The sequence below is a fragment of the Hoplias malabaricus genome, chromosome 4, assembly GCF_029633855.1.
Source record: "Hoplias malabaricus isolate fHopMal1 chromosome 4, fHopMal1.hap1, whole genome shotgun sequence".
In the NCBI taxonomy this organism is placed as follows: domain Eukaryota; kingdom Metazoa; phylum Chordata; class Actinopteri; order Characiformes; family Erythrinidae; genus Hoplias; species Hoplias malabaricus.
In genome coordinates, this window is record NC_089803.1 from 12,447,230 (window position 1) to 12,473,506 (window position 26,277).

General features: G+C 39.5%; 1 protein-coding gene and 1 long non-coding RNA gene across 3 annotated transcripts in view; one reads left to right on the top strand and one right to left on the bottom strand.

The window, feature by feature from the left end:
* LOC136694606 (zinc finger protein 665-like) overlaps positions 1–7,386 on the top strand; it is a 185,264-nt gene extending 177,878 nt beyond the window's left edge. The window contains exon 11 of one of the 2 annotated variants that reach the window (XM_066668305.1): positions 4,867–7,386. In XM_066668305.1, the coding sequence (XP_066524402.1) occupies positions 4,867–6,274 (1,408 nt within the window). In that variant the 3' untranslated portion in view covers positions 6,275–7,386. Of the gene's footprint in view, positions 1–4,584 lie in introns of both variants that reach the window. The other variant, XM_066668306.1, reaches the window with a different exon arrangement.
* Positions 149–865, bottom strand: LOC136694614 (uncharacterized). Its single transcript, XR_010802224.1, has 3 exons — positions 838–865; positions 572–663; positions 149–288 (listed from the first exon to the last, which is right to left on the bottom strand). It is a non-coding gene; the product is annotated as an uncharacterized lncRNA (long non-coding RNA).
* Positions 7,387–26,277: the final 18,891 nt, after the last annotated feature.

The window sequence follows — 26,277 nt, forward strand, 5'->3', positions numbered from 1 at the left end:
CTGTGAAGGACTAGTGCCCTGTCTAGGGTGTGATCCCACCTTGCGCAGAGTGACTCCAGGTAGTATGTAAATATTTTGTACCCACCACAACCTTGAACAGGACAAGCAGACAATGAATGAATACATGAATGAATGAAAGCACAGACGCCACATTGATGCAATAATTGTTAAATTATTATTTAGGTCAAATGTTTAAATCAAACCTGTAAGCTTTGAAGTCTTCTCTCATCTCAATGTCAGTGTGGCGATGTGTATTTTAGGGAGTACAGCTGTAAATCCATTGCTGAACTGGTGAATTTTGTTCATTGTTAGAGTATGGATTCCATCCACCAACCAACTTTATTATAATAATCCAATGAATTATATCAATAAAGACAATAGTGCAGAGGCAAATAAGATAGAATAAGGAAACGATATTAGACAAATATTAATATATAGAATATTAATAATGGTCTTACAGTAAAAAACTAATATAAATCTAGTATTATATTATAGTATTATATTATAAATATTATAATATTATACATATATATAATATTTTCAGAATTAAAAAAGATACAATAATACTTACATGATGTTGGTTCACTTGCTACCAGCACTGAGCATTTGGTGACAATGCTGTTGACTTCTTTGCCTGATAAAATTACCGAAACCTTCAAGTCTCTGCAACATTGAAAAGTGGCACATTTTCTAGCTTTTGCTTGAGTGACATATGCAAGGTGTGCTGGAGGATGGACAGTATTGACTCAAAACATGTATGCTTTCATTAATAATCAGACCACAGCAAATACGTTTTAAAATATTATTACTATTTCTACAATATAATAAAATACATACTTGCATTAGTGTTCCCCACAACATTTATATTTCACAGTTAAACCTTTGGGAAAATGTGGCCTGCGCAAATGTTATTGTATGATTTTACTTTCCAGCCCAGCACTTCTTTTGATATTTGGTTAACATTCGCATTATTAGCAAGGTGGCTTGCATGTAACTGCAACCCAGACCTGCTGAAATAAATGTCAAAAACATTACTGTTAATAATGTAATATTACTTTGAATTTTTTATACAGAATGGGTTAACTATTATCCTCATCTACTCCTTCACTTGTCTTCACTGAGATGCTAACCTAGCATAGCTGTTGCTTTGCTAGAGCTCTTTAAATACTTATACTTTACCAGAATGAGTGAAACGAAAGTTTTATTAAGATTAAATATCACTTACCTCTGAATATACGAGCCTCCTCCGCTGTTTTAGTAATGCCTGCTTCCACAAACCGTTGAAAAATCATCCACTGAAACTTATTTTGACGCTGTATTCAAACTCAGAGTAACCGTTATCTGAAGGGGAGGGGTTCTCTCTCTCTCAAACACACACACATTCTCTCTCTCTCTCTGTCTCTTAACTGATTTAAAACGCATTCCGGACGTCCACTGACAATATTAATTTGTCCCAAAATAACAGACACATTTTGGACGTCCACTGACATTAACTGGTCTTGAAGTAACTGACTTGTTTAAACACATTTTAGACGTCCACTGATGTTATCAGTTCGTCCCAATATAACTGAATTGTTTTAAACGCCTTTCGGGCGTCCACTGATGTTAGCAATTGGTCCCGAAATAACTGACTTGTTTTCAATGCATTTTGGATGTCCATTGACGTTATCAATTGGTCCCGAAATAACTAACCTGTTTTCAATGCATTTTGGACGTCCATTGATGTTGTCAATTGGTCCCGAAATAACTGACTTGTTTTCAATGCATTTCGAACGTCCATTGACGTTATCAATTGGTCCCGAAATAACTGACCTGTTTTCAACGCATTTCGGACGTCCATTGATGTTATCAATCGGTCCCGAAATAACTGACTTGTTTTCAATGCATTTCGGACGTCCATTGACGTTATCAATTGGTCCCGAAATAACTGACCTGTTTTCAACGCATTTCGGACGTCCATTGACGTTATCAATTGGTCCCGAAATAACTGACCTGTTTTCAATGCATTTCGGACGTCCATTGATGTTGTCAATTGGTCCCGAAATGACTGACTTGTTTTCAACGCATTTCGGATGTCCATTGACGTTGTCAATTGGTCCTGAAATAACTAACCTGTTTTCAATGCATTTCGAACGTCCATTGATGTTGTCAATTGGTCCCGAAATAACTGTCTTGTTTTCAACGCATTTCGGACGTCCATTGACGTTATCAATTGGTCCCGAAATAACTAACCTGTTTTTAACGCATTTCGGACGTCCATTGACGTTATCAATCGGTCCCGAAATGACTGACTTGTTTTCAACGCATTTCGGACGTCCGTTGACATTTATCAATTGTTCCTGAAATAACTGACTTGTTTTCAATTAATTTTGGACGTCCACTGACGTTTAAAATATGTCCTTGACGGACCGACTACTTTTAGACCTTTTTTGAACGTCCAGTGACGTCCCTTGTTTACCTGTCATAACAAAAATGTCATAACAAAAAAAAAACATAGTCCTGGAGATAAAATAGGGTGTATGAAATCAACACATTTTAAGATCTACAATTATTATATAATCATGTTCCCTAATTAAATGTACAAATATGTACAATTGAGGGTACCACCACAATGACAATATATCTGACAATGTAGTATTAGTAAGTGTGCTTTTCATACAGCCTTGTAACAGTGTAAACATAGAGCAATTGCAATGTATACAAACAGTAAATAAAATCAATAAATAGAAAATACATTGAAATATGAAATTGGCAGTGTCATGATTTCCTAAATCCAATTATCATTCAAAAACTGTTTTTCAAAGAAACAATTGGTTTTACACCCTAAGCTTTCTCCTTTTAAGCCTGACTTAGCTTTGTATATGCCTTATTAAAAATCACTATTTCTATAGAAAAATCAATAACTAAAAAATTTCACAGACACAAGCTTCAGATTTAAAAGAGAACAGGTTCATTACTTTATTTAGACAGGATAAAGTAAAATCACATCAACTCGGTAAGTCTGAAAAGAGATACCAAAAATCATTCATAAAACAGGTTAACTCTTCAGACATTGTTTACTATTAGATTTAAAAGAAAGTTTGTGTGCTTCTTAGAAAAGGTTCTTATGTATACTCAAGACCATTTTACTCTTTCCCATACTCCTTTTTCTCCCCATTCATTGTTTGTTTTTTTCACATCCTCCTATCTAGCTTCTCCCTGTCCTCCCAAATACATCACAACCCTTCATTATTATTTCTAAACTACATGAATTTTTAGGTTGCTGTATAGACAATGCTTTAATTATTTCCCAAACAAGTTTTACCAAATAACAACCTCAGGCTTCAGGTCTCAGGCCTTGAGCTGGTCCTTTCTCACAGTTGCCCTGTGTGCTAATAAAGTAAATTGATAATAAAAACTTAAAGCTATCACTGTCTCAGACCCCTGCCTTTGGGTCCAGCAGGTGTTTTGATAATTAGACGAAGTTTTTGTAAGAGCCTTTGTTCATGTAAAAGTGTATGTGATGTTTACCAGAATTCTAATGAACTACAATAGGATCTTTCAGTGTCACTGTTAAGCTTTCTCAGGCCTCACAGAGCACACAGACCAACTGTCTCAGAGAGAACCAGCTTCACAATTTCATCATTATTATGATATTTTACTTTAAACATCATTATTTTTTTAATTTATGTAATTCCATATTTAATAATTAAGACAACGTATTAGTCCTTTAGATCACCAACTTTCCTTCACAACAGACAAGAAGCTGCTCGCTGAATACTTATTTGTAAATGAGATTGTATTTTCCAATTCTGGAATTTCTTTCTTGTCCATGTTTTTGTTTCTCCCCATCATTTTAGAGGTATGCCTGCTCTCTTTCTCTGCTGTGGCATCATCTTCATCAACAAGGTTGTCAGGAAGAAAGTTCTCTGTACTTTTGATCATTTTACAGAAGATAAAGACCAGAGAGAGACTGTTACACACTGTTTATACCATGTTTTACTGAAGAAAAAGATCAGCAAGAGTAGATGCTTTTAAAATCATGCTGTTTAATATTTTTTCTAACATTAAAACTCTGTTTCTGTCTCTTTCTTTCTCTCTGGATTTTTAGTTTTCTATTGCAGAGCAGAATGAATTGGTGTTTGCACAAATAAGCTGCACAGAATTCTGGGTATTAGCACCAAGTGGGTGCTGCTTAAACAAAAGTGACAGGAGAAGTTTGGTCAGAGCAGAAGTAAGAAACCTTGGGGGGGAAAAAAGAAAGTCAAAAAGCAAAATCCATCCTCCTCTGGTTGCCACCAGAGCAAAACAAACAGAACTGTTTACACAAGGAGCATCCTCTAAATAATGTGAATTTTATTATCTCTCCTCCACCCACAATATTCTTTCTGGTCATGGGAATAGAACCAGCCAACATTCAGAACGTTGAAAAGTATGAAAACAGATAGGGATGTTGCTATATTCCTGCACCATTAGGCAACACTGGCCTATTTTTGTTTCAGTTACAGTACTGAAGGTGAAACTGAATACACATTCAGCAGAATATTGGTCGCCAGGGGAGAGTGAATTTAACTAATTTATCTTTGTGTCTTCTTTGTCTTCCAGGACAGAATAACATCTCTTTGGATATTTTCTCTGGCTCCTGTTGTCCAAAACAGTTCCACAATTCTTCCACAAGTGCGTCAAGAAAAATTTCCAAGTGGAATACAACACATTATTGAGATCAGGAGGGATTAAATGTGTGGATATGGAGGGCAGAAGCTCCAGTTCTCAGGAAACATGCTTGGTTCCTCTCCACACATCTGACAGAAAAATTCAGATGAGTAAACACAAGAGGAAAACTCCTGATTGTGCAGAGTGTGGGAAGAGTTTTTCTGAACAGGGTAGTCTCCAAACACACCAGCGCATTCACACAGGAGAGAAACCGTATCACTGTTCAGAGTGTGGGAAGAGTTTTACTGTACAGAGTAATCTCCAAACACACCAGCGCATTCACACAGGAGAGAAACCGTATCACTGTTCAGAGTGTGGGAAGAGTTTTACTCAACAGAGTAATCTCCAAAAACACCAGCGCATTCACACAGGAGAAAAACCGTATCACTGTTCAGAGTGTGGGAAGAGCTTTACTGAACATAGTCATCTCCAAACACACCAGCGCATTCACACAGGAGAGAAACCGTATCACTGTTCAGAGTGTGGGAAGAGTTTTACTGTACAGAGTAGTCTCCAAAAACACCAGCGCATTCACACAGGGGAGAAACCGTATCACTGTTCAGTGTGTGGGAAGAGTTTTACTGAACAGGGTAGTCTCCAAACACACCAGCGCATTCACACAGGAGAGAAACCGTATCACTGTTCAGAATGTGGGAAGAGTTTTACTGTACAGAGTAATCTCCAAACACACCAGCGCATTCACACAGGGGAGAAACCGTATCACTGTTCAGAATGTGGGAAGAGTTTTACTCAACAGAGTCATCTTCAAACACACCAGCGCCTTCACACGGGAGAGAAACCGTATCACTGTTCAGAGTGTGGGAAGAGTTTTACTGTACAGAGTAGTCTCCAAACACATCAGTGCATTCACACAGGAGAAAAACCGTATCACTGTTCAGAGTGTGGGAAGAGTTTTACTGTACAGAGTAGTCTCCAAAAACACCAGCGCATTCACACAGGAGAGAAACCGTATCACTGTTCAGAGTGTGGGAAGAGTTTTACTGTACTTAGTAATCTCCAAACACACCAGCGCATTCACACAGGAGAGAAACCGTATCACTGTTCAGAGTGTGGGAAGAGTTTTACTGTACTTAGTAATCTCCAAACACACCAGCGCCTTCACACGGGAGAGAAACCGTATCACTGTTCAGAGTGTGGGAAGTGTTTTACTGAACAGGGTAGTCTTCAAACACACCAGCGCATTCACACAGGAGAGAAACCGTATCACTGTTCAGAATGTGGGAAGAGTTTTACGCAACAGAGTAATCTCCAAACACACCAGCGCATTCACACAGGAGAGAAACCGTATCACTGTTCAGAGTGTGGGAAGAGTTTTACTGAACAGGGTAGTCTTCAAACACACCAGCGCATTCACACAGGAGAGAAACCGTATCACTGTTCAGAGTGTGGGAAGTGTTTTACTCGAAAGGATAGTCTCAAAACACACCAGCACATTCACACAGGAGAGAAACCGTATCACTGTTCAGAGTGTGGGAAGAGTTTTACTGTACAGAGATCTGTCCAAAAACATCACTGCGTTCACCCAGAACAGAAGGTAGAACTGAGTGAGGGATTAATGTGATTGGGTCACATTCAATGTAAAATTATCCTTAAAGCTGAGTTGTGTAATTGTTGGGGATTTGGAGACGTGTGATTGAACTGTGATACTAGATGCCACTGATTGTTCAAGGAATTTTGTTTTTTATTTTCAAGTCGTGGCTTCAGAATTAATTGCTATAGATCATTATTTTCCTCCTCGGTCACTATTGTGTTCTACTGTGCCACAGTTAAAGATTATTTGACTCTGTTTTGATCTTCCACTGTTTTCCAAAAGAGTTTGAACTTTGTCTTCAGTCGTTAAACAAAATGAGATGAGATTGTTTCACTTTAATCAGTCACACGATATTCAGCAGACATAGCTTTTAGTAGCATCAAAATTATCAGTAAATCACAGAGAAAGAGGACGTTAAATGTCAGGGCAGTTCCCTCCTTATTTCATTGGAACAACTACACTAAACCACAGCCACGGTCTGGGGTTCTGCAGCACCACACACAGCCCAGCACACCGCCCATCCAGTCTGACCCAGAGGAGCCTGAGGAGATCATCCAACAAACGGATGAGGGACATGGGTACAGTGTGGAGTTGACAAACTCTCATGTTAGACCTTGTTGCAGGTGAGGAGACAGCCGACCAACTCTGAGGACGTCCTGCAGGGGCTTTCCAATGCTCTGGAGCACAGCCGGGACTCAGAGCAGCTTCTCCTGGAGCTGGGGGAAGAGACAGTTCTGGCCGTTTGCCATATCATCACCATTCATCCTTATTTCTGTGGCTGGACTGTATACCCTTGGAAGGTTAAAGATCAACGTTGGTGGAGAAATTTGTTTCTCAGAGCGCAGGAGCCATGGACCTGGGCTATCAGGACCTCAGCACACATCAAAACCGACTATATTCTAATTGCCATGAAGGCCAAGCCTGCTTATCACTGCAGCAAGATAAGCGTGCAGTGGAGACACTCCCAACCAACTGTTCATTGTTTATATAAAACTGCTGTAGTAAGTGTCGTCTCAGTTTTAGAGGTTGGGGTGTTCTAAGCTTTGCTTTAATGGAAATGCTACTTGCAAACGTATTATATTATAAACATACCATATTATCTTATTATTGCTGTCCCTTTACTTCTGTATCTTTGTGTATGTCCCTGCTGTGGGATTAATAAAGGAATCAATCAATCAATCATTACACCAGGTAAGATAGAAATGGCAAGCAGTGATGATTTATAATGCACTCACCATTGATAGTTACTTAAGAATAGCTTGGCGATGCTCTAAATTGCCATTTTATTTCGCTAGCTACCAGCGACTTCATCAGAAAGTATTCTTACTTTAATATCCATGCAGATTTCTTCTAAGAGTAGTGTGTAAAATACAGTTTAGAAATAGACATTTGTAAATATTCTACTTAATTCCTTTAGTTAACGTGTGAAAAGCATTTATTACAACATAAAAGTTCAGAGCAGGTTGAATTAGCATGATTTGGCCCATTTTCATATTGCTTCTAGGTCTATAGTAGACTCCCTCAAGTAATATTACACTTTCCTGTGTGCAAACTTTATAATAATGATTAACTTTACACTAAGGTTACCTTAATTAACAACTTTTAATACAATAATAGACGTCAATGAATGATTAAGTAATGTCTTAACTCATTATTTATTGACAGTAGTTGATGTTATTAAGTATTCAATAAAACCTAATAAATGTTTCATGTAAATAATAACTACTTAAAACAATCTGAAGTGTTATTAAATGGTTAAATAATGTCTCAGTTAATCATAAACTAAAAACAGCAATAAAAGAAAACCTGTAGTTTTATTATAGGCATGTAATATTTAAAAACATCAATCATTCATGGCACATTAACTATATATTGATTTTGTGTGTGTATGTACATATATATATATATATGTAGAGTGCACATCATTAACACTATAATCACTGTGCTGGTCTGACTGACTAAGAAAAAGAAGAATTGATCTCCTTAAGAAAATTATTTCTCTCCATTTAACCCATCCGTGGTATTGAACACACACTTGTGAGCAACTCTTCACAAACAATAGGGGCAGTAAACACACAACCAGAGCAGAAAGCTGTGATCACCTTGGCAGTTTGGGGGCTAGGTGCCCTGCTCAAGGGCAATGCTCAGCCATGGATAAATCTTTCCTTGGCACTCCTGGGAATTGAACTGATCTCAAGCTCACTTCTCTAACCTCATGCCCACGACTGCCCCATAGAAGTTCTGTGTTGGTTTGACCCAAATGTGAATCTATGGCCTAAATCCACCTAGAATTTATACAAGGATGTACATTTGGTCAAAAACTTAAAATGACATAAATTAATGGTAAATGAACAGGACTCATGGCCAATCAGTAAGTCCACTCACCCTCACAAAGTAGAGTTCTAAGAAAGTATCTTTCTTCTGGTCAAAGCTTCAATCTTCTTCAGATTTTGGACCATGAGTTTGTACATGCTAACTTCTGATTTGGCTTTGGCTAAAGCAACAGATGCAGTTGGAGCAACTGCAGTATCATCATCTACAATCAATACAAGACATATGAAGTTGGAGTCGTGTCCTCACTGTTGTGAAAAATAATTTTATTACTTTGTGTTAGTGGACAAATATCCTTAAATGATTAGTTAAAATTAAGCATTTATAATTGTGTGAAATCTTGTATCTTATATGTACTCATATGAATGATTAACCAGTATTTAACCATGCATTTAAACAGTTTAGAATCTGCACACTAACTGGCATGTTGACTCAGTATTAGCACCTTTCTAAATTCTTAGACCTCTAACATTGAACAGATCTGCACTTAGGCCATACCAAGCTCATATAAATTACAAGTGTTAGCAAAAAGGGGGAGTTGAACTTTAGGGCATCTCAGTGACCTTAAGTCCATTAGTGACTCCTCTAATTTTGGTGGCAGAAAAGGAGTGTGGGAAAGAAAGGTACTTGTCAGAAGGGCATGATGAGTGTTTTGGGGTCACAGGTGCATGGGAAACCTGCACGGAGAAACATGAGTACTAACATGTCTTATTATGCATATTAATATATGTTAATCAGTCAGAAACGCCTTGCAAGCAGGGTATACGTCATATCAGCTATAAAACTGGAGTCAGATGGGGGGAGAGGTCAGAACTTTGCGTGGAAAGGGCACTTTGCGTTTCTTATGTATTAGTTCTCCTGGATCCAGTATTGTAAATAAATACTTTGATTTGCTTTGAACTTCACTCGACTGGTTTCTGCAACACTTCCGGAACGAGCACGCCTCCCTGAGGAGGAAGGTTCTATTTTGGAACTTTTTGATATTTTCTAAATTTTAATTACTTTGGGAACGGTCTAAAAAGAACATTTTTTATCTTTATCACAGATATGGTTTTCAAAATCTTCCCCTAAATACAAAATAAAACCTCATTCATATAATATAAGTATTATATGTTTACTTTTAAATATACAAATATAGATTCATGAAGAGTCACGGGTCTATATACGTCACGTTGTCAGATCATTACTGTGTGTTCTTTGATTTGTGGGCCTCACCAGTCATCAGAGACAGAAGAGTTTGTGTCAAGAAAACGATTATAAAGGACTGCACAGCTACACTTTTCATGAGTAAAATGTGCATTACACCATGTGAACGATCCAACTCTGTTGATGATCTGCTGAATAGTTTTAATACAAAAATTGTCAGTGTTATGGATGAGATTGCGCCAGTTAAAATGAAGGCTATGTCTTGCAAACAGAAAGCACCATGGAGAAATGCTTCTGTTGTTCAAATCCAAAAGAGGGAGTGTCGCAAGGCAGAACACAGATAGCGTAAAAAAAGTCTTCATATTCACAAAGAAATCTATAAAGCTACGTGAATACAATGCGACAATATGCAAAACACGACAATCCTATTTCTCTAGAATCATCAACAATAACATTAACAACAGCAAAATCCTCTTCACCGTGGTCCAAAGTCCAACTCACAAACTCACCCACACCAATGGCATCTGAATTAGTATCAACTGAGAGATGTAATGAGTTTGCGTTATTTTTTTAACACTAAAATCCAGAATATCAGACAAGCGATTAGTACATCTATATCCAACAATGAGTCTGTACCCTCTTCATCACCTCATAAAATTCCTTAGTTAAAATGTCAGAGTTCAGTACTGTTGATAATAAAATTTTAATCGACACAGTTAATCATCTCAAATCATTCACAATTTTTTAAAGAGTGTGTTTCACACTATAGAACCAGACATACTCCACATTGTAAACACCTCACTCATGTCGGGGGTTTTTTCAAACTCACTAAAAACTGCAGTTGTAAAGCCTCTTCTAAAAAAGAAAATTTTAGAATAATCTCTGATAAGTAACTACAGGCAAATTTCTAATTTACTGTTCCTTGGAAAAATCATTGAGAAAATAGTTTTCAGGCAAATCACTAGTTTCTTGTCCATTAACAGTAGCCTAGACAAATTCCAGTCCGGGTTCTGGTCTAATCACAGCACTGAGACTGCTCTAATCAAGGTAATTAATGACATCCACTTAAATACAGAGGCTGGAAAGGTATCTCTTCTATTACTTCTTGACCTTAGTGCTGCCTTTGATACCATTGACCATAAGAATCTTATAGATAGACTCACAAACTGGGTTGGACTCTCAGGAACAGTCCTGAAGTGGTTCGTTTGGAAGGCAGAAAATAATATTTCAGAGAACATGCCAGTGACCTGTGGTGTCCCCCAGGGCTCTATTCTTGGTCCACTTTCATTTAATTTATACATGCTTCCTCTTGGCCAGATTCTACAGGACTATGGGCTGTCCTATCATAGCTATACAGATCAATGGCGGATGCTGATCTTTCAAGGAGGGGAAGCTCAATTTCGTCCTACATCATAAAATGTGTAGGTTTATTTATAAGTAAATTTTACCCTCCGTTCCTTTTCAAGAAAATGATCTGTGACCCTGTTGTACCAACAAGGCGTATTTTCCAGGGACTTGACTAGTGTCCTCTCAAAGGCCAGCAGAGCTAGGCTGCTTAAACGGCCTTGGCCCATGTGTCTGCCTGTGAGTGCTTTTTGGCGGTGGAGGGGCTCAGCAGCACCCGCTGGTCAGAAAGTGCAATAGAAGTCAGAAAAAGTGGTAGAAGTCAGTCTCCAAACACAAGCAGCTACAAAATACCCACCAGAAATAGAAGCTCGATTTGACGCTAGTCGTTTTTAACAAAGAAAATGCCGCTAAGAGGTTTTGGAAAGTCTCTGGTTCAACTCAGAACAGAATGAAAATTTAATGCTCCCACGGATCTTTACACCAAAGGATCACTGATTCGCTCATTTCGCTGTCAATCAAAAAGGGATTCAGCCTCAGACAGATCATCCAATCATCATGCAGAAGCTGAGCGTCCGGGCCAACCGAGGTCAGCCCACTGCCCCATAGACCCCCAGAGATGCTGAGCGCCCGATGGGCGGGACAAAGCCCAGCATTTATCCAATGCCTCGTCTCGTTTCGCTGCTTCGCTATTGAACTCTGTGGACGCTCAGCATCCACAGTTTAAATCACTGTGAAGCTGCGGGAAAGCCGCGTCTTTACCAGTGATAAGAAGCTGATTCTGAACAAAAGTTGAGCGCGTTGTAGTGCATATTTATTCAATGACATGTACACACGACAGTATATATTTGATCACTTATTTTTTGACATTTTAGGGGAAGCTGAGCTTCCCTTGCAGTCTTAGAGCAATCGCCTCTGATGCAGATGATACTCAGATTTACATGGCCCTATCTCCAAATGACTCTGGCCCAGTTGACTCATTAAGCAAGTGCCTTGAACACATCACAAACTGGATGGGACACAAATTTCTGCAGCTGAATAAAGATAAAACTGAGATTGTACTATTTGGGAACAGCAATGAGAGACACAGACTGGCTGTGTATCTGGACTCGAGGGCCCTCAAATCTAAAGAACTGGCTCGCAACCTTGGTGTATTAATGAAATCAGTTTTAGTCTCATATTAAAGCGGTTACTAGATCAGTATTTTACCATCTTAAGAACATCAGTAAGATTAGAGATTATCTGACTAAAACAGACAAAAACGTATCCATGCATTTATTTCTAGCAGGATTGATTACTGTAATGGCTTCTTAGCTGGACTTCCAAAAAAGACCATTAAACAGCTTCAGCTGATTCAAAATGCAGCTGCCAGAGTCTCACTAGGAGCAAAAGAAGAGATCACATCACCCCATCCTCAAATCATTACACTGGATACCAGTCTGTTACAGAATAGATTTTAAGGTGTTATTACTGCTCTATAAATGTCTAAATGCGGTAGGACAAGTGTATTTATCAGATCTGCTACAGAGATATGAGCCGAGCAGAGCTCTCAGATCTTTAGGAACTAGAGTTAGTCCTGCCTCAGGTCAAAACTAAACATGGAGAGGCAGCGTTTAGCTACTATGCCACTTTTAAATGGAACCAGCTGTCTGAGAATATTAGAAGAGCTTGACTTTAGACACTTTTAAATCAAGACTGAAAACATTCCTCTTTGAGCAGGCTTACAGCTCAGTTTAAAATATTCTGCACTTTTCTGTAACAGCATTTTATTTCTTTTCTTTAATTGTTTTAATCATTTTATTCCTTTTATGTAATTGTCTTATTGGACATTTATGATTTTATTTAATTTTTGATTTTCTTTTAATTTAATTGTTTCTTTTTCTGTAAATTACTTTGAATTGCTTCTGCATGAAAGGTGCTCTATAAATAAACTTTCCTTGCCTTGCCTATATATGATTGATATATTTTATATTTTTACTAATACTACTAATAATAATATTAATAATTATACTCTACATTATAACATCTGTTTACCTATAAACTGTTTACTATAAACTATATATACTACTATAAACTATAATCTGTTTACCTGCCAGTCCTTCACAGGACGATTTTTTTATGATTTTCAAACTAGAAATTATAGGGCATTTATCAGTGTTTCACATTATGGTTATTTTTATTTATTGATGAAACACATAATACATTTCTTCATATTTGTCTTTTACAACCTTTTAAAATGTAGTTCTCGTCCTATTTTCATTGTGAAAAACAGTTTTTAATTATGACCTTTCTTCATAGTATTCATTAACTAAGTTCACACTGCATATAGGATATTGCGGCAACACCCTCCACCTACCATCCACCAACAGAGTTGCACCCATCTGCAACTCCACAGTAATTATTCTAGTAATTAAACAATTCCCATGTTTTTAAATTAAGTTTAACATTGAGCCATGAGAAACATGAGACCATGTGACCTTACGTATCGGGAGATGGACAGGGAGCATGTCGCTGACAGTGCCTTCCGACACGACTTCCTGGAGAATTGCAGATGTGGGACTTGTAGGTTGCAGCCGCGGGCGTTCCTTTTCTCCAGAGGCTTTCAGACACATCCGTCGGGGCTGGTGGTGTTCTGAAGGTCTCTGTGGGGATTCTTCGTCGTCATTGATCTGCCGCCTTGTGAGAGACAGTCCAAGCAGGTCTCTCCTGGGGCCTCATCTCAGAAGGTCATTCTGAGGGGGCTTGCGGCCATCCTCTTTGTGGAGTTGTCGTCCTTTTGAGGGTCAGAGGTCTAAGGTTTCCTTCAGTCTCTGGGTGTGGTGTTGAAATTTCGCTAGGGTTAAACTATAGCTTTTCTTAATCTGTAGTTTCTATCTGGACCACGCTTTAAAGGCCCAAGACTGTTTAAGAAAGCCATGAGTCTGACGCCTGCAGAGTCATTTCAAAAACTCAGGTCATTTTACTCTTTAGCCTTGAAAAAGGCTAAAAGAGATAACACCCCAAGTGTCTGGAGCCTTGAAGTGAAGAGTCAAACAGCAGAGAAAAAGGGGAAAAATCCCATGTCATTTGGCGCCACAGGTTTTTAACCAGAGTTAAGAAAACCCGCCCTGAATACCTGTTTCGTCCTCAATGAGGGAGAATTGGAGCTTTTCTTGCTCCTGATTGGCTGTTTCCTGTACCTTGGTAGTGGTATCACATAGAATTTATGACACTTGACAAGACAAAGACTTGACCATCCCTGGTGAGTGAATATCCCAGGATTCTGAATCATACTTTGCAATATAAACGATTATATGTTAACACAAAGTAATATCATTAAGAAAAAGACAACCATGTTCTATATAATTATTAACCAACTAAACACATAGTATGTAGCTACCTTGGTTCTACATAAATTCATATAAAACAAAAATGACTTTAAACACATGTAAATTAGTTCCACCTATTTTGATTGTCAAAACGGGATTAATTTCAAACAGTTGTGCACATATGTAACTTCAAATTGTTTTAAACCAATGGGAAGTAAGGCTTGTGATTGTTTTGTTTAACAATCTTTCAAATTGTGTGAGAGAACAGTTTTAATCAAGTTTGAGTCTGTGTGTCTCTCTGCATTTTGCAGAGATTCTCCTCTTAAACCCTGGGACCTTGGGTCGTGAACGTCCTGGAGTAAGGTTTTATGAGCCTGACCTGGATGCTAATCTCAAATTCCGATCTGGCTTGTGTGGAGATGTCTCTGAGACTAGCTAAAGTTTGGGTATTAAAATACTCTCGGAAAGTCACAGTTTCTTATTAGAAATTAATAACACATTCATCATATCATACTACAGGACGTTCCTGAAGATCATCTGCTGAAACGGAACTGTTCTCTGGTGTTGAAGAAAGTTAGAGCTGAGGATGAAGGAATTTACGAGAGCTACCTGCTGGTGAAACTAAGCAAGAGATTTCTCTGGTCTAAACGTGTTTTTCTCCAGAGTGTGGAGCTCTCTGTTGGTGAGGAGATCAGGACTGATATCCATAAAGTTATGCAGATAAAGATTCATGATTTAATTAGAATTATTTATATATATATATATATCTTGTTTTAAATGATAAATTGATTTATCTTATCACCTCAATGATCCACCTGAGCGTAGCATTGTGAAAGTAGCATGAGGAGAGTGAATATTTTCTCTAATTCACAGTGTTTATCAGTAATAGTTATCAGATGTAATGGTGTAATTGATACGTTTCTACATAACCCTCACTAATATAATTTTCATACTTTATTCCACAGACCTGTCGGAGAGGAATCAAAGGAGTGATTCTATAACGACACGTAAGTCCTATTCCTTTCTGTGCTAATGATCAGGTAACCAATGATTAGATTATAACAAGGGGATTACAACAGAAACATATTCACTATGCTGTCCAATGAAGTGTCTAAACATGTATAAACGTGTCTCAGTGACATGGTGACTGAAAACAGGAAGCAGAGATGCAGGTGTGAATATTAACCTGAAGAAGCCGACTGACAGGCTGTGACACATTCAGAGTTAGACAGCACTACAACTCTCTGTTTTGAAGCCAGAGATGGGAACACAGTCTGAGACTAGGACTCGAGTCGCACCTACGACGCTCAAACAGTGAATTCAGACTCAACTCGAGACACGCCTTCAAATGACTCAGACTCCACTTAGAGGATTTAAAACTATCGTTGATTATTATTATTGTTATTATTATTATTTTCTCATTGTGAGAAGCAGCGCTGTGTGCAGTAATCTCCAACATTAATCAGTGTAGTCAGTCGTGTAAATCAGGATTAAAAGTCAGTCTCACATAGACCTCTACTTACAATAGTTTTTTTTTGAACACTGAAAAATATTATGCATAAATATCATCAGTCGTAACTGATGCTAAACACAAACAACCACATGTATCCTAAAGTTCAGAGTACAAAGCCCAAATTGTACAAAATACAGTTGTAAACTAAAAGCTAACTAACTAACTCAAGGACTCCAATGAAAGCTCACAAAATTATTGATACACACATCGTTCAGACGTTTTTAGCAGACTGGCTGACATCAACTCAAGGATCCCCTCGATGAATGTCCTTGACTCTCTTTTATTGAACTTGTCTAGTGTTTATTTACTGTTTGTAAAGAAACTCAAGTTGTATAGTTTTGTAGTGTTTTCCATCTGTGTTTACTTTCATGCAGTTTCACTAATTTAGTCAGGTCCACCTGAAGTAATCTGTAACAGAAACAGCAAAAACAAGTCAATGTTTTTCACCATTTGAGAGTGAGTTTAATTTCATTAAGTACATGGGGCCCTTCTGACTTTTTTCATTTAATCCTCCAGCTGTAAATATGAGCAGCTACCTTCTGGTTTTCATCCTGTCACTCACCACCTGCACAGGTGATTAAACGAGTTTTTTTTTTTTTTTTTGGGTGGGGTGGGAGTGGGGGTTTGCCTGTTCTTTGGGGTTGTAAAGACATCAGAGATCATTGCTGGTGTGTTAGTAGGTAGTTACTGTAATATTCCAGTACCTTGGTTGCTTGATAAATGTAGACTTTATATCAGTGTTACTTAGTGTATTGTTAAACAGTTTATTTAGGTGTTAAGCTATCAGGCAACTCAAGTATTTTCATATCCATTATTTCCTTTTACGATAATCCGATAAATCCATTGCTAATTGCTCCTGCATGTGTGGCTCTGTAAAGGTATAATATCATCTAGGTCCGGTGAAAACCATATATCAGCATTTAGTTTACTACATTGTTTAAACTCGTTATTTTTGTTAGCTTATTTTAATCTGTAATTTAACCATGTCTTTAAGAACATATTTTTATTTACAATAGCAGCCTGGCGAGCAGCAAGGGCTACTTGAGGAAAAGAGGGGATGAAAGAAGATATTTCACTCATAGTGTGTAACCCTTATCCAGAATTACTGGGCACATGGCAGGAATATGCCCAGGAGGGGGCGCCAGTCCTTTGCAGGGTGACACACACTCACGCTTACGGACACTTTTGAGTCGCCAATCCACCTACCAGCATGTGTTTTTGGGAGGAAACCGGAGCACCCGGAGGAAACCCACACAGACACAGGGAGAACACACCACACTCCTCACAGACAGTCACCTGGAGGAAACCCACACAGACACAGGGAGAACACACCACACTCCTCACAGACAGTCACCTGGAGGAAACCCACGCAGACACAGGGAGAACACACCACACTCCTCAGAGACAGTCACCTGGAGGAAACCCACGCAGACACAGATAGAACACACCACACTCCTCACAGACAGTCACCCGGAGATGAAGCACATCTACAGTTTTCCACAAGAAACGAGTACAAGGTACTTCACGATTTTCTTTTATCTGAAATTCAAATTTCGAGTACAAATTAAAAATTTGAAAAGTGGGAGAATTAATGCAAATGAAAAGTGTAATTACTTAGCATTGTACAACTTACAACGGAATGTGTCTTCTGCATTTAACCCATCTGTGGCAGTCAAGACACACACACACACACACTAGGGGCTGTGAACACACACCCAGAGCGGTGGGCAGCCGTTTCCGACACCCGGGGAGCGTTTGGGGGTTCAGTGCCTTGCTCAAGGGCACCTCAGCCATGGATGTTCCTGCTGGTCCTGGGGATTGCACCAGAAACCTTCCAGTACCAAGCCGGGTCTCTAACCATTAGGCCAAGGATATCCCATTACTTTTCTTACTGTACCAAATGGAAAAAGGGGGGGAAAAGATATTAACCATTTGTGAACAAAATCATTGTATAGATATGTTTTATTTTGAAAAGAAGAGCTGTAGTTGTACAGGAAAAGAGATGGATATGGCTCACGAGCTGCAGGTTGGACACCCCTGCGCTTTAACAACCATCAACCAACACCCCTGCAACCCAAACATCCTCCTAAAAGTCACCTTTGATTCTCTAATGATTTATATTTTATTTATTGTACAGGGCCTGTATCTGCAGAATCTCAGATCTCCATCAGTGTCAGAGTGGGCTCCTCAGCTGTTCTTCCTTGTGATTGGAGGAAGGTGTCCAGTGAACAGTCGTCCAGTCAGAGTCCTCATGTGGAATGGCGAACCTTTACTGAGACAGTGTTGGAGAGAAGAGGAGAGGAGCTGTATCAGAGTGAGGAGTACAAAGGCTGTGTGGACGTTCCTGAAGATCAACTGCTGAAGGGGAACTGTTCTCTGGTGTTGAAGTACGTTAGAGCTGAGGATGAAGGAGTCTACGAGAGTTACCTGGTGGTGAAACGAAGGAAGAAAGCTCTTCAGTCTAAACTTGTTTTTCTCCAGCGTGTGGAGCTCTCTGTTGATGGTGAGGAGATCAGGGCTGATGTAGAATTATAGAGAGATAGAAAAACAGATATTTTACTATTTAAAAATAATGTATTAAAGTCTAATTAATAATTTTATATTTTATAATAATTTTAATATGTCAACTTTAATATGTGTTCAACAGTGGAGAGTTATTAATATTATCAAATGTTAATTTCTATCTAAACTTCATTATTTTTATCGTTCTAATTTATTTCAAAGAAATTGATCATGACAAACCTGAGATGGTGTGGACTACCACAGGAACCATCTGTAGTGTTTTTACCTTCACCATATTTGATATAGATTTAGTGGAATTAGTTATAACTAATTATTATTAATGATTTATTATGACTGATCCACTGAAGGGTTCTTGGCCCGAAAGTTGAATACAAAAGGGAGGAGGGGGATTAATAACTTCTAAAAGGAGCTATTGTTCATCCCAGAAATACACTCAAAACCAACCTCGAAGTTATGAAGTGACCCAAAGATTAAAACTCCACAATAGTCAAATTTCTTATGAGAAAAATTAAACCATTTTCATCTGACTACATAAAGTGGCCTGATGTTTCATTTTTAATAAGTAGCCCACAATGAAATGAAGACAGGTTGCCATTGTGACAGCGTCGAATCTACAGTCACACCTGAATGTGTGTGAAACAGCCAAATAGCCACTGTTCTGTCCAGCGAAACATTTGAACATGTGGGATGTTTCTCAGTAAATCGAATACCACACTTTCATCAAGGTTCAGGATGTTCATCTACAAGCAATGTTCATAATCTTTGCAGAAGAATCAAAATAAAGGTTTAGTTTTTACCCACCACTGTAGATTATTGCAATAGTTGGTAATTCTTTTAATTTTTTTCTTTTAAGAATATTGAATATCCAGTTAATCTTCTTGAATTCTCAAAAAGCAACATGTACAACTCAACAATACCACCTTAAGTAAAAACATTGTAAAGAGAGACAGAGCTGTAGTGTGTACTGAATGTGTTCAGTGTTGTCCTACATCTGTATCAAAGAACTGAACATCACTCTTAAATCATCTCTGTTTCTGCAGGTAATACAGGAGTGATCCACTCGCTCTCATCCATCATCACATTCATCCCTTTTTCCCTTGGACTCCAGGGCGTCTGAGGGAATACTGAGCTGGGTCCTGCTTTGGAAATTATATCTGCAGCTCTAATTAGTCTTCAGGTGTCAGTTGTTAGGTTGTTCTTGTTCCCCCAGTCATTGTTCACTGTGAAAGACCAGAGAACACAGCAGTGATGTCTGAGATTCTGGTGTAGAATCAGTCATAAGCCATTTTATAATGATAATAAACACTGGACTGAATATGGACACTTCATCAGGGACAGAGCATTTCAAGTTCAAGTTCAAGAAGTTTATTGTCATTTCAGCAGTATACAGTGTTTACAGTACACGGTGAAACGTAATAGCGTTCCTCCAGGACCAAGGTGCTACATAAGACAATACACAACATTAAAGTGCAACTAGTGCAAAGCTAGTGCAACATAAAACAGTGCATACACATTAAAGTGCAAAAGACATGGCTAAGAAAATACAAAACAATGTCCATACAGTAAAATACAAGACAATACAAAACCATAAGTACGGGGGGAGAGAGACAATTTAAAGTGTATTTGTGCTGTAAACGGTAACTGGATGTAACCGTGATGTAAACAGGATATGTGTAAACAGTACACTAATTTTCAGTCCAACAGACCAGTGTTTGCGTGAAGAAGTGTGTGTGTGTGCACTTCTTCAGTCCAGTCTCAGTCTCTAGGTGTTCAGGAGTCTGATAGCATGTGGGAAGAAGCTGTTACAGAGTCTGGATGTGAGGGCTCGAATGCTTCAATACCTTTTTCCGGAGGGCAATAGGTTGAAGAGTGTGTGTGAAGGGTGTGTGTGATCTCCCACAATGCTGAGCGCTTTGCGGGTGCAGCGAGTGGTGTAGATGTCTGTGATGGAGGGAAGAGACACACCAATAATCTTCTCAGCTGTACTCACGATCTGCTGGAGGGACTTGCGATCTGCCAGAGTGCAGTTCCCAAACTAGACAGTGATGCAGCTGGTCATGATGCTCTTGATGACTCCTCTGTAAAAAGTGGTGAGAATAGGAGGTGGGAGATGAGCCTTCCTCAGCCTTCGCAGAAAGTAAAGGCATTGCTGGGCTTTCTTTCTGATGTTACTGGTGTTAGTGGAGCAGGTGAGATCATCCGCTAGGTGAACACCAATGAATTTGATATTCTTGACAATCTCCACAGCAGAGTTGTCAATGTTCAGCGGCGAGTGCTCACCCCTTGTTTTTCTGAAGTCTACAACCATCTCTTTGGTTTTCTCCACGTTCAGAGACAATTTGTTGACTTCACACCAGTCAGTTAGCCGCTGCACCTCCTCTCTGTATGCTGACTCGTCGTTCTTACTGATGAGACCCACCACAGTCGTGTCATCAGCAAACTTGATGATATGATTTAAGCTGTGCATCGCTGCGCAGTCATGGGTCAGCAATATGAACAGCAGTGGACTGAGCACGCAGCCCTGGGGGGCTCCAGTGTTCAGTGTGATGGTGCTGGGGGTGTTCCTACCGATCCGGACTGACTGAGGTCTCCCAGTCAGGAAGTCCAGGATCCAGTTGCAGAGAGAAGTGTTAAGGCCCAGTATATTCAGCTTCCCGATCAGGTGCTGAGGAATGATGGTGTTGAATGCTGAGCTGAAGTCTATGAACAGCATTCGGGCATATGTGTCTTTCTTGTCCAGGTGGGTGAGTGCCAGGTGGAGCGTGGTGGATATGGCATCGTCCGTTGAACGGTTAGGACGATACGCAAACTGTAGAGGGTCCAGTGTGGGGGGAAATAGGGTTTTGATGTGCCTCATGACGAGCCTCTTGAAGCACTTTGTGATGACCGATGTGAGTGCAACGGGACGATAGTCATTGAGGCAGGACACAGAAGAATTCTTAGGCACCGGGAAGATGGTGGTGTTCTTGAAGCATGTTGGAACAACGGCGCTGCTAAGAGAGATGTTGAAGATATCAGTGAGGACATCAGCAAGCTGGTCTGCACATTCTCTGAGCACTCTGCTAGGAATGTTGTCTGGTCCAGCAGCTTTCCGCGGGTCGACTCTGCATAGAGTTTTCCTCACGTCAGCTGCAGTAAAAGACAGCACCTGGTCGCTGGGAGAAGGAGTGGAATTTTTCGCCGTTACGTTGTTCTGTGCCTCACACCGTGCGTAGAAATGGTTCAGCACGTCTGGTAGGGAAGCATCTCCGTCACAAGCAGGTGGTGTAGTCTTGTAGCTGGTGATGCTCTGGATGCCCTGCCACATGCGCCGAGTGTCTCTACTGCTCTGAAAGTGGCTGTGAATGATCTGGCCATGTGTACGCTTTGCCTCTCTGATAGCTCTAGTTTGGCCCTTGCTGTTCTCAGGGCCGCCTTATCGCCTGATTTGAAAGCAACGTCTCTAGCCTTCAGCAGCGCACGCACCTCTGCATTCATCCACGGCTTCTGGTTGGAGCGGATGGTGATGGTCTTGGAGATGGTCACATCATCGATGCACTTCTCTATGTAGCTGGTCACTGATGATGCGTACTCCTCCAGGTTGATTGTGTTGCTGTAAGTTGCAGCCTCTCTGAACATATCCCAGTCAGTGCACTCGAAACAGTCCTGAAGAGTAGAGATTGCTTCTGATGGCCAGATTTTCACCTCTTTCAGGACAGGTTTCGATCGCCTGATGATGGGTCTGTATGCAGGACTTAGCATAACAGACATGTGATCTGAGTGTCCGAGGTGGGGGCGGGGCTCTGCCCTGTACGCGTCTGTAAACAAGATCCAGCGTGTTCGCTCCTCTTGTAGCAAATTCACATACTGGTGGAATTTAGGGAACACTTTCTTGAGATTAGCATGATTAAAATCTCCAGCAACAATAAACAGTCCATCCGGGTGTGTGTTTTGGAAGTCACTTATGGCCTCGTATAATTCCCACAGCGCTTGTTTTGTGTTTGCATCGGGAAGGATATAGATTGCGATTAAGTAAACAACGGAGAATTCTCGAGGTAAATAAAAAGGTCTACATCTCACAGCCACAAACTCCACTAACGGTGAACAATAAGCAGAGACCAGCACAGAGTTCTTACACCATACACCATATAGACACATAATCCACCACCGCGAGTATTACTGCATAGCGCTGGGTCCCTGTCGGCTCGAAATGCGGCTAGCCCATCTAGCTGAATGGCGGCGTCGGGAATACTGTCGCTGAGCCATGTCTCCGTAAAAACAAAAACACAGCAGTCTCTGTATTCTCGCCGTGTAGTTCTCTGAAGTTTGATGTAGTCCAGTTTATTATCCAGCGAGCAGACATTGGAGAGAAAGAGAGAAGGGATAGCCTGCCGGCTCGGGTTAGCTCTTAGCCTAGCATGGATCCCCCCTCGCTTGCCGTGCTTCTGTCTCCATTTAACACATGGATCAGTGAGGGTCTTTTTCTGATGATACCAGGCTACTTTTACCACAGTTTGGGAGTGAACAGAGAATGTCTAATTAAATTTTTTCAGAATCCCTTTCTGTAGATCGCCGCCTTGTCGTGGTAGAGGGGCTTGAGTGGTCCTAGGAACCCAACAGCTGAACTCTCTGGAGCTTCATCTCCTGGTCCCTCAGGACAGAGAGGTGGAGGGGAAGGACCCAGACTAAGAGCGGTCTTACCATCAAATTAAATTCTTCTGGAAGGTGATGAAGGTGAAATTGTCCAGCTGTACATAGATCATAGATCAGCTGTTACAGTGACACCCAGTAAATACCTATTTTAAATCTAGTCACCACAAAGTAGAGACCCGCTTAATGGAGCGTAACCTGGTTCTTTCAGGAACAACACAGCAACATGATTCTGCATCTGATGTAAATATATAAAATCACTGATTTTGAAATGTACTTCTAGTTGATGTAATGTGGGAAACATTTAGAACATATAAACTCAGTAGAAATTGTTCTCTGAAGTATATTGATTGAAAAATAATGTAAAACTCAGTTTTTAGGTTCATTCTTTGTAGATGATGATTCTATTGTTTTCACTCAAAGTCATTTAAATGTGTACCATGTAACCAACTCTAAACATTGTATATTTTTAATAAAATTACAGCACTGTGTTTCATATCACAGCCTGGTGAAACTGTCTATAACAAGCTCATCTTTTTCTGTATGGGTATTAACCACTACAGTTATGTTTTAGTAAAGTAAAGAATTAATAGCACACATCCATCCTTGTCCACTTTGGTGTGATCTTAGAGCTCAGCTCTTCCTCAAAACTCTTATCACAGTGTGAGTTTCAGTAGTCTCCAGTAGACTCCAAATGTCTCCTCTTCATGTGTGGAGGCATTTTGGTGACAACTGAGCCATTCACTTTTTTTCAATCATTATCTGTAACCCTTATCCAGTTCAGGGTGGCGGTGGGTCCAGAGCCTACCTGGAATCATTGGGCGCAAGGCGGGAACACAGCCTGGAGGGGGCGCCAATCCTTCACAGGTCAACACACACACACACACACACCTACAGACACTTTTGTGTCACCAATCCATCAACCAACATGTTTTTTTGGACCGTGGGAGGAAACTGGAGCACCTGGAGGAAACCCATGCGGACACGAGGAGAACACACCAGACAGTCACCCGGAGCGGGACTTGTACCAACAACCTCCAGGACCCTGGAGCTGTGTGACTGTGACACTACCTGCTGCACCACCTTGCTGCCCGCTACAATAATAATAATAATATTCATAATGATCAATTACTACTGATAATAAGTGCTCTCTGTTGCTGAAATATTTAACCTGTAACTCAAACAGAAACTATAAAGTATGTTTAGCTTTTTTCTTCCCATTTAAACCCATTATAAGGAAACAGCTTAACGTGGCTTAACAGTTCCCTCCTTATTTCAGTGGAACAGCTACACTATACCACAGACACGGTCTGGGGTTCAGCAGCACCACACACAGCCCAGCACACCACCCATCCAGTCGGACCCAGAGGAGGTGCTGCCAGTCATTGTGGACCATGAGTACTGTGTTCAGAGTAACAGTGTAGTGGACCGTAAACACTATGACGATCCCTCAGCTCAGGGCTCATGTTGCCATGAATACATATATGTTCTTTCTGGACTGACCTCTCAGTGTGCCTTCTTACCTTGCCTTTGGTCACACCCTGAAAGTCTATAAGTTAAGAAAAAGCACTTACATGCTGATGTATTTCTAAAACTGAAATTGCAAAGATTAAAAATATCTATCAGGTTAAATCATATGAGCTGGGATATGAGAACTTTTGGGGCAGTTAAAGTAATAAATAACATTTTAACAGTTTTAAATTAGATTTTTTTTTTAATCTAACTTTGAAAAAAGCTGTTCATCAAACACATAAAAAGTAGTTTTTCTTGCACAATCACTTTATGCTGATTTTATAATTTCATAAATCATTTTTATATTTTCAGATGTTTCATTGGAACATTTGCAATCAGAAAGTATTTTATTTAACTTTAAGGTGGTCAACATACAACAGCACAGAGTACTAGGTAAATGTGGACAAATTAGTGAATTTCTCAGACAGTTTATATAGGTAGTTTGTAAGTCATAGCCATAAGGTAATCACTCGATGTTTCTGCAAGCTTAGTTTTCTTAGAGGCCTCTCAGTTTGACATATTCTGATATATTATCTCTTCCTCTCATACCAGGAGTTGTCAGTCCTTGGCACCTCCTGAAAACTGTTTTGCAGGCCTACAGACAAGATGAGGGACAGAACGTGTGTGCTGATAAAGCACTGACCTCCAACTTAGTTTGTGAGTTCTGTTGACAGTTAGAAATGAATATACTAACAAGCAGACAAGAGCTTTCAACAGAAAAATATACAAATTTCCATTACACAACATTCTTTGTGGACTTCAGGGACACAACTATTTTGTCCTAAAAGTGTGTCAGTGTGTTTTCTTCAGTGATTCAGGGGTGAAAATAGTATTTAATATCCAAAGGTGTTGTTATTGTCAGTGTAGTTAAGTTACTAAATGATACGTCATATGTTCTGTATTGCCAGCAAACATTTTCAAACAATGTGCCTAATTGTTGTAATAGAATCCTGTTATGCCTCACACATCTTTAAGTCTCTATCTACTTTCCTTGTGTACATTTTTTCAATTCATGGATTGTTCTTATTATGAGTTTGGTGTGTTCTCCCTGTGTCTGCGTGGGTTTCCTCCGGGTGCTCCGGTTTCCTCCCATGGTCCAAAAACACACGTTGGTAGGAGGACTGTTCTTATTTTGACATGTACTTAGTTAGTCACGATAGTGTTTGTGAATGTGTTTTCCTCATTGTAATACTGATACATATTTTGTTATGTTTCTGTAGTATTTTTTAATTCTGGTTTATTGTAGACAAACTCAATGGATTTCTCAGTGGTTGTGATAGGAATGTCTGCAAATCATAGCTATTTTACTTACTATCTATACTGATATGTTAATGTGTAGATGCTTGGAAAGAAAGTATAGACACTTTTAAATAAAAACACTTCAGACCACATGGAGCCTTTCAAACCATTTGTTACATTGCAGAATTACTTAGATACAGACTTACAAAAAGTTCTAAAAAATTGGTGCACCCCTCCATCTGGACATGTTTATATAAGTAAATAAATGTTTGATTTTGTAACCGTTGGTTGTCTTGTTTTGTGAACTATTTCGAAATCAGTGTAATTGTAAACATTTTTATGGTAGATATAGAATTTTATTGGCAACTTTTATTTCTAGTAAACTACTGTATGTTTAAATATTACACCAAATTACTGTAAAATGGATTACAGTATAATGAATAATTACTGTAAAAAACACAATAAATACTTGTAATTGATCTACAGGG